Here is a 10,000-nt window from a genome sequence, read left to right as displayed (position 1 = left end):
GAGAATGAGAATAAGAGCGCAAGCAAGCACGCAACCACCAAGGATTAGAACACAAGGATAAGATTTGAAGGTCATGGACATACATCTTTCTTTCGAAAACAGAAAGGGTGAGGCAAGGTAGGCTAGAGAGATACATTGCTGGTCAAAACGTTAGCGTAAGAACTGGTTTATAATGCTGAATGAAGCACAAAGCTTTACTAAAGCACATCCACTGTTTAAAGTCACAAACACAACGAACTGTAACTTTTATGCATGCGCGAACCTATACATAGGATGTGTAGTCTGTGCCATAACATTTATTCCTGCAGGCTGCCCGTTTTGGCTGTCATACTTTTAAATGGCTTCGCAAGAAGTAGGCCTACATAGACCATAACTTACTGTCATCTTCTTTAAGAACTTTTCCCAATATTTCCCATAGCCTATTTCACTTTTCCTGAAGGGGTGTCTATTATTTTTAACTCACGTCTTCAGCTTCTTTACTGTTGACTTTACTGTATTGATGCCAGCCTTCTCGTGATATTTTAAGTAGGCCTAGGCCTATTTGTAGAAAATATATATTTAATTAATTTTAACTGACCCGCCCGCAAATGACCCGAATATCATTAAAATATTTTGTTTATGACTCATAACCGCAGGTGACCGCGGTCATCCGCTGGCGACCGCTTAATTTCGGGCAGACCGCGCAACACTGGTTGGTTTGCCTATACCTTTCAACCAGTCCATCGTAATAGTGCCATAATGGTTTACATTTGGAGGTGATTTGGGGAGTAGGTAGGTGTGGTATACGTTTCAACGAGTCCTTGGCAACCATATGGACCTCTGTACCAATGAGATTGCAGGTTGTCCTGGCGACCGCGGGCACAGCGTGGCTGCCCACCCGCCTGCCTGTCCGCCTCAGGTGATGGCAGCCTTCAGACACTTCATTAGTTCCATCAGCAGCTCTCCTGTCTAGCTGTGGCACAACACCCTGCTGCCTCGCCGACTCTCTGTGTGCCTGCTTACCCATCAGCACTATAAACCGCTGGGATGCCCATATGTGTGTGAGTGTGTGTGTGTGTGTGTGTGTGTGTGTGTGAGTGTGTGTGTTTCCTGTGCTTGTGTCGATTATAAGAACCACTGCAAAATGAGTGTGTGTTTCCAGTGTACATGTGGCTGTGCAGGTGTGTGCTACATGTACATGTGTGTATTTAGAGATCTTAGAACTACTGGGGCTGGTCAGCTGGTCGTCCCCAGAGTCAAAACCACACATTCAGCCAGTATTCCGCCCCCCATTGGAACCTCCTCTCCATGGAGATCAGATCAGCTCCAACGGTAGCCTGTTTTAAAAAGAGACTTAAAACTGCAGTACTCTTTTCTACTGCCTTTAATTAATCAGTTGATGTTTTAATACTCCGTATGGTTGGTTTTATAGTCATATGTTTATTTATTCCTTTTAATTGACTTCATTTTATTTTATTATTTTTATTATATTCTTTTATATTCCTTTGGTTACTTGGGCTAATTCCATTTTATTTCTTTGTTCTGTCTATGTAAAGCACATTGAATGAAGATTGTGTATGATAATGTGCTATACAAATAAATTTGACTTTGACTTTGACTTTGACATGTATGATTTAACATAAACTGTGCTGCAAGCATTTGTACATAGACCAGAATAAGCCCTCAGTATTTGTGTATGTGATTATGTGTCAGTATTCGTGTTTGAGATTATGTGTGTGTGTTACTGTGTTTGTGTGTGTTTATGTGTTTGTTTGTGTGTGTGTGTGTGTGTGTGTATGTGTGTGTGTGTATGTATATATGTGTGTGTGTGTGTGTGTGTGTGTGTGTGTGTGTGTGTGTGTGTGTGTGTGTGTGTGTGTGTGTGTGTGTGTGTGTGTGTGTGTGTGTATCTGTGTGTGTAACCACTCCTGTTTTCTACTCTCTAGGTTGGGGATCTGGAGGCTCATTTCACTCTGAGGGACGACCTACAGCGTTCCGACAGATCCGCCCTAGAGAGTGCCCTGGCCCTGACCTCAGGGGTGAGTGTGACGTGAGTGTGAGTGTGTGTGTGAGTGTGAGTGTGTGTGCGTGTGCATGTGCGTACACGTGCGGGTGCATGTGCGAGAAAGAGAGGGATTCAGGGGCATAACTAGAGAGAATGGGATGTTGATCTGAAGATGTTTGATCTGAAGGAAACATTCTCTGTTGGTGAGCTGAGCAGAGGTAGGTTTGGAACAGGACTAACAGATAACTTTTCTGCTTTCTGCATCCCCATTAATGGACTTTTCTTCTGGAAATCGGTGGATTCAGATGAAGCATTTAAAGTTTATGCATATATTTATGTGAATATGTGTGTGTTTGCTTGTGTGTGTATGAATGTGGATACACACTCTCTCTCTCTCTCTCTCTCTCTGTTTCTCCCCTGTGGAGAGTTATCTAACCCCCCCCCCCCCACGACACACACATAAAAATATACATTTTTTATAGCCTATAATTTAGTATGCAAATTATTTCTTTTAAAATATGAATTGCTTAAAAATACTGCTAATTTACTGTTGTTTAACAAATGTACTGTCGCTTTAAGACAGTCGCTTTAATTCACGTTTATTTCTCAATGATCTTCAGCCTGCTCCGCTGTGGCTAGCGCTGTACCTACAGCTGGGCCCTCTCACAGTTTTTAAATGGTCAGTAGTGGGAACTACTGTTGCCTTCATGATTTCCAAGTTTCTTATGGACCCTTTCAACAAGGTAAACAAAAACAATGCTTGAACATTCTATTTGGGCCCCAATCTACTTCCTCTGCATTAAGATAACATATGGAAGTCTTGTGGGGCCAACTATGATGCTGATAATGGAACTCTCTTGAAAGGGTCCATAAGAAGGAGATATCAATTATAAACAATGACAAGCCAGAACCTGCGGCTCTCTCTCCCTCTCGTGAGTGCAGACGCGTTCCCAATTAAATGGATCGCATAATGTTCAGTGACCAACAAGATAACTAAGAGTTAACTTAGTTTAACATGATGTTATCTCTATTTAGCATGATGTTTTGACATTAACATTGTAAACGTTCTCTAAGGAGAGTGAAAAGCAGTTTGCAGTAAAGCTAACCAACGTCATCTCTATCGCAGGAAAAAAAGCGAGCAGCCTGATAACCAAATGAAATGCTCGGCGGGCCGGATGAAAGTGCTTGGCGGGCCGGATCCGGCCCGCGGGCCGCAGTTTTCCCACCCCTGTTCTACACCCTCTGTCTTCTACACCCTCTGTCTTCTACACCCTCTCCACACTCACACTCTCTCCTGATGTCATGTAACCAGCCATTTAAAACGAAAAAAGGAAACTCCCTCTCTGTGCTTGGGAGGTTCGCCTGAACAAAGCCAAACAAATAAAACAAGCAAACAAAATAATCACAAGGGTGTTTATCCTGTGGGAGTTGTTTTCAAGAAAATACAATGAACTGATGAATTGAAAATATTAGGGAGAAGACTCATATGGTGGGCTGATGAAATGCGAATGTTCAATAAATCAACTCGGCACATTCACAACAAGCTCACACTGTGGTGGGATCTTTAATTGCATTCCACATGTTTATGCAAATGAGAGAGTTTCTGTTATTTTTTGGGGAGCATTTTAAACGAGGCTGATACTGATTAGAGAGAGAGAGAAGGAGGGGGGAGAGGGGGAAAGAGAGGGATGGAAGGAGGGAGAATGGTGGTGATGTTTGGTGTGGGTGTGGATTGGCGTGTGTGCAACCTTTGTGACTGGCTTTGAATCTCTGGGTATTCCACTGGGCAGTGGCACTGAACTGTTTTTTTTTCTCTACACACATGCACACACACATACACACACACCAGCCGTGAATCTCCCCCAGAACCCTTGGAGCATACTGGCTCTGCGCTGGGAGGCGTTTCCAGGGCAACAGTCACCCATGGCGAGGTCCAGTGATTTTTGAGAGAGGGGGAGCTGCCAAGCGTGTCGCCCCCCTGCCACCCAGGCCAGGTCCTGTGCCCCCCACTCTCTGTGCTCTGCCACCCCCCAAACACACACACGCACACACACACACACACACACACACACACACACACACACACACACACACACACACACACACACACACACACACACACACACTCCTACTCTCCCATGAACAGCGGCAGCAGCAGGCAAGCCTCATCAGGCCTGATTAATCGCCATCATTTACTGCCATCTCCCAGGGCCCCTGTGTGTTTAGAGAAATATCACATTGGACTGCCTGGGTAGTAATAATAATATCCATTCAGGGAAGAGTGGAGTTATATACCATGCAGTGGAGCGCTATTAGGGGTCCTGTTCGTGGTTGCTTAAGTCACTGGCCTTTTAGAAAGTAGCTCCATGTCTGTTAGTGGATAGTCTCATCAGATCAAACCAGGTCAATCAGGAGTATCTGGAAAATGGAATATTATATTGTTGATCTGCTTCCCTGTGTCATCGTGGGTTTATTTCTTAGCCTAATGAGCCATACACTATTCCAGCCAATCAACTCTTTGATGGATAGACTGTTGAACTGAAATAGGACTCATAGACTGTGCCTTTAAGTCACTGTGGCTTTTTTATTTTTTTAAAAGCAGGCAAGTTGCATATGAAATCTATTCCATGGGGGTGATGGTGGTTAAAAAAATCTCCATTGTACAACAATAGTCTCCCCCATGTTCATTAAAAAAAGAAGTCTATCAACTGCAGGCAAGGAGCATGTGAAGTCGTCTATTCCCTGACTGTATGATTGTGTGAGGCTTTTTAGGGTGCCTACAAGCACTAATGTGTGAATGAAACATACTACCCAGATCTTTATCAAATGTTTGCATAATATTACTGAATATGCATGGGGTGGGGGCTGAAGGTGACAAAAATGCAGTGTACTGCACACGGCTGTCTCTCCCGAGTTCCTCGATTTGATTATGTGTTTATACGGACACACAAGTAATCTATTATTGAATTAGGTTCTTTAGTACGTTGAGCTGAGTGTGTCAGTGCTTTGAGTATTTGCAGTTTTATGTTCCATTCTGAGCCTGCTAATGAAGGCTCAGAGTAACATTATTACATATCCCTCAACCCCGAAGGCTGTTGGACTGGCACGTAGGTGTATCAATGTAATAGAATTCATTTAATTGCCCTGTGTGTGTGTGTGTGTGTGTGTGTGTGTGTGTGTGTGTGTGTGTGTGTGTGTGTGTGTGTGTGTGTGTGTTTCTGCCTTTAAGAGAGTCAATACTGTAATAGGGTTAGGGAACACTTTCTCAGGAGCAGTGTTTGGGACAAACACAATTAGCGCGCTACCTGGCACGCTGCCAAGACAAGCGCGTGCAAACACCCACCGAGCTGCGGCTGTCTCGCTAGCGCTCAGTAAACACTATTGATGGGTGTCCATTACCTGGCACATCAGGCCCTCCTCGTCTATCCAAGTTATTTCAGGTGTCCTATAAAAACGAGGATATCTGTGTTCACCATCGCCTGTAATGGTACATTAACATGCATTCATTTTAGCAGATGCTTTTTATCCACAGAGGCTTGCAGTGCTTTAATTAGCTGCCTACGTGTGGGAATTGATCACATGATCTTGGTGTTGGTCGCACCTTGCTCCACTATGCTTTTATCAGCTATAACTGTTTGCTTTTGTTAATGTAAAGCACATTGAATGACCTCTGTGTATGAAATGCGCTATGTAAATAAAGTTGACTTGACTTGACTACTCTTCTCCGTTTCTCCGCCAGTTGAGCTACAAGAATTCAAAACACACGGGACCGTCGTGTTAAAGCCAAGATGGGCAATGAACAAAAAAAGAAAGAAAAAAAAGAAAATAATACATTTAATACCAGGAGACACTTTGCTTGATGTTTGACTTTACTCAAATTAGGGCCAAACATGTTTGTGGTTTCCTAGCTGATTTCTGGTTATTGATTTGCTAAATTGACTGGTTGATTTCCTGGTTGTTGGTCACTGATTCTTTGTTGGTTGTTTGACTAAAGAGGTCTATGATGTAGAGAGAACTGTGTGCAAGTGCATGCCGATGTACACACTATCTGCAGCGGAGGCCTCTATGCAGCTCAGCTGTTCTATGGGTTCTGTGGGTTCTGTCCAATTCTATGTCATGTTACATTTACATGTATTCATTTAGCAGATGATTTATTCCAAAGCCACTTACAGTAAGAGATTAACATTCAGGCTACAGTACAGAGGAGACCTTAGTTAGGAATTACTATTGCATCTACTAGAACAGGGGTCTCCAACAGGTAGCTCGCGAGCTACCAGTAGCTCCCCGTCTGTTTCTAAGTAGTTCTCCAAAAGGTTTGAGGAGGAAGATGTTCATAAATCTGATAACCCAGTCACTTGGAAACATGTTAAAAAATTCCTATAAAATCACATTCACAGTCTACAAAGAGAGCAGTACAGGTGAATGAGTTGAAAGGAACCTTTAAAAAGCATACAAATCTTATTCAGCAGTTTTAGGTGGAGATCAGCTATATGAATACATGGCATGCTACTACTAACATGAAAGCTCTCGGCCATGTCCATTTTGTCAAAGTAGCCCTCAGAAGATAAAAAGGTTGGAGACCCTTGTACTAGAGGATAAGAGTGCCGACATTATAAGTACTAGTCAAAGTGTGATAGAGGGAGTATTCTGATTGTATTATGTTTATGTGAGTTATGCATTGCTATACAATTTAGCAGTTAATACCGGTAAACATTCTGAGAAGCCCTTTGGATTAAGTAACAATTAATGTAATTGTTACTAACTGGTTTAATGAATCTATTTAAACTATTCCAATATTGCAGGTATGTGTGGACTACCATGCTGATAGAAGATGTCACATTTGAAGTTACCATAAGCAGTTTTAAACAATTTCTAATCTTTGACACTTTCTGCCACATTCAGTGCATATCTCCTCACAGTCTGCTAGCCCTCTATTCCATGAGTGCAGTGTTAAAAAGAGAGGGAAAAATAAATGGTTTCCCAAACAAACCTAAATTGTTCTAGCCAATCACTGCAAGGGGGGACGGGGGTTGGGGAGGGGTTTGGTGAGTTAGCTCTCTGATGTTTTGTTGGTGTTTGGTTCTCTGGATATCAACGAACGTGACGTCATCCAGACTCACAGACGGTACCTTTAGTACCTTTAGCAGTATAGAAATGTAGCTGTATGCTGGGGAGAAGCACAGTGCTTATCCGTATGCCATGTTATGCAATGTTGCTGATCAGTGAGTCTGCGTGGGATGTCAAGGTGGAGGGTGCCGCTGAATCACTTTCTCCAGGTTCATGATGTCTCTCTCTCTCTCTCTCTCTCTCTCTCTCTCTCTCTCTCTCTCTCTCTCTCTCTCTCTCTCTCTCTCTCTCTCTCTCTCTCTCTCTGCCCCCCTCTCTGTGATATTAGCTGTTTACAGTGCTACAGCCAAACATACGCACAGCTTCTAGAAGCTTAATGACTTCAGCTTGTCCTAAGCCTCCCAAATGCCAGTGTGTGAGCCTGTGTGTGTGTGTGTGAGAGAGAGAGAGAGAGAGAGAGATGGACTAGAAAGGAAATATATCAATTCAGAGAGAGAGATAGAGAAAGACAGGGAGTTAGAGGAAGAATAGGGAGCCAGTAACAAGAGGGAGCCAGTAACAAAAATGTGTGTGTGTGTGTGTGTGTGTGTGTGTAGGTCTTTTACGCAGGAGGATTTATTGTTTTATTGTGAATTATTGCACCTTTATTGTGGCGCAATGATTTTAGACCGACGGAGGTGGAATTTTGGGGGGGGGGGGGGGGGGGGGGGTAATGCTGCTAAGCTTAAAGACGGGACCATGTCAGTGTAAATGGGCCAGCCTAATATTGCGAAAGGAGTGTGAGACACGACCTAGAAGCTGAGCTGAATGGAGCATGCTACTGTGTTATCAGAACTCAGAAAGACATGACAGCTTTAACATACTGAGCTGAACATCCCTCACTCTGTAGTGGGGAAGTGTCATTTGGAGACATTTGTCATAGTCTACAAGTTGTTGTGATCTTTTTGAGCTCAAGACTGTCAGTTTGTCAGTGACATGATTTGGAGAAAACTGATTTCAGCCTATTTCCGGGTTGCTAGCTAGCTAAGCAAGCAATGGTGAGTTTGTGAGCACAGTTTCAAGGAAATGGTAATGGCTGGCTAAACATGATGGTTGTTATTTAAAACTGACCTTTGAATCTCTTGAAGTGGCTACTTCAAGGATAGAAGTAAAACTTCTTGCTAGTTAACAGTAAGCTGATGTTTCTAGCTTTTTACAAAAGTGATGTAAATGTGTTGTGTCTTCGCTCCCCAAAGCCGACAAGCTATCTGAATGCATGCACTGGTATGGCACTCTGCCTTCTCTCTGTAGATGACTAACAGAATGCATCGCATGATGCTCTTTCTTTTTCTTGTGACTATTATGGGATCTGTGTATAAAAAGGTCCTGTGTGTATGTTTGTGTGCGTGCATGTATGTGTGTCTGTGTGAGTCTGGGTCAGGTATGTAAGGTGTGTTTATCTGTGTGTGTGTGTTGTGTGTTTGTGTCTGGTTGCACGTGTGCGTGTGTGTGTGTGTGTGTGTGTGTGTGTGTGTGTGTGTGTGAGTGTGTGTGCGCACGCGTGCATGTGTGCATGCATGCTTGTGTGTGTGTGTGAGTGTGTGAGTGTGAGAGTGTGTGTGCGCACGCGTGTGTGTGTGTGTGTGTGTGTGTGTGTGTGTGTGTGTGTTTGTTTGTTGTTATTGTCGTCCCAGTGAGGTGCAGGCATGCCGCCAGGTGAAGCTGACCCAGGCGACTTCTCCGCGCACCAACAATCATCCTTTCTGTTAATTACACCATTAATGACATAATTACCCACCACAGCCCCACCGACACACTCTGCCTAAGCTGTGGCATGGGGATCGATGCCAGGATAAGACCACCAACCAACCCACGCCAACGCTGCTGTACATCTTAACTCCACCACCGCTTAAAGGATGGGGAGGGTTGCGGTGAACGGAACGGAACATAAATAATCCCTTACACATAGACTTGATATGATATATAGCCATATGATATACCCACGTGCTGTAGGGGTGTTTGTGGGATACACCGGCCAGTGCTCATGGTGATGGATTTGTTTGTTGTTAGTTAGCCTCCATGTGGTTTGAAGTACAAGTGTGTTTGTGTGTTTGTGTGTTTGTGTGTTTGTGTGTTTGTGTGTGTGTGTGTGTGTGTGTGTCCTCACCTGCATCTCACACTCCACATGGACCTTCAGATGCCCTTCTATTACCCGCCCCCCCAACACACACACACACACACACACACACACACACACACACACACACACACACACACACACACACACACACACAATCCACATGTAAACGGGCAATCAACTTTTTTTAATACGCTGGTAAACTTTAGTTTAACTGAGTTTGAGGACAATAACAATATTATGTAATTATCTTTATTGTGTATATATTCATATTTATAATTTAGATTGTGAAATTAAAACAAAATGAATCACTCTGATTAAATGAAATTGGACGGGTAGCTCACAGTTGCCTGTATTATTAAATAGTATTTTTTTAATGTAGATCAAGACAAAAGTGCTCCTTAATCTCAATGGTTTCTGATGATCTTGTGGGTATTGTAAAATTGAATGTAATGTTAATGTTATGAGCTGGCCTGAAACGTCCTTATCTGCTCACTTCTACTGCCCTTCTCAATACACACACACACACACACACACACACACACACACATAGACACACTCAGTTTGACTCACACAACCACCCACCTCTCTCTCTCTCTCTCTCTCTCTCTCTCTCGTGTCCTATTTGTCCGCCCCTCTGCAGTTGCCCCTGTTGGACCCCCTTTGACAAACATTTTAGAATTTATTGTTCTGTCTTTGTGTGCATGTGTGTGTGTATGTGTGTGTGTAGAGGCACATATATACGTGTTTGTGTGTGTGTGTGTGTATCGTTTTTTTTTTCCTTTTTTCTTAAGACTCCAGTCACATCCGCAATCCCACGGCCTCTCTAAGGA

General features: G+C 43.3%; 1 protein-coding gene across 1 annotated transcript in view; it reads left to right on the top strand.

The window, feature by feature from the left end:
• LOC121721126 (neuroendocrine convertase 1-like) overlaps nt 1-10,000 on the top strand; it is a 178,598-nt gene that overhangs the window by 24,108 nt on the left and 144,490 nt on the right. Inside the window, exon 3 of the mRNA XM_042107772.1 lies at nt 1,926-2,018. Within this exon, the coding sequence (XP_041963706.1) occupies nt 1,926-2,018 (93 nt within the window). The remainder of the gene's footprint in view (nt 1-1,925; nt 2,019-10,000) is intronic.

This window comes from Alosa sapidissima, chromosome 10 (assembly GCF_018492685.1).
Source record: "Alosa sapidissima isolate fAloSap1 chromosome 10, fAloSap1.pri, whole genome shotgun sequence".
Lineage (NCBI taxonomy): Eukaryota > Metazoa > Chordata > Actinopteri > Clupeiformes > Clupeidae > Alosa > Alosa sapidissima.
This window is presented reverse-complemented; position numbering and strand designations above follow the sequence as displayed.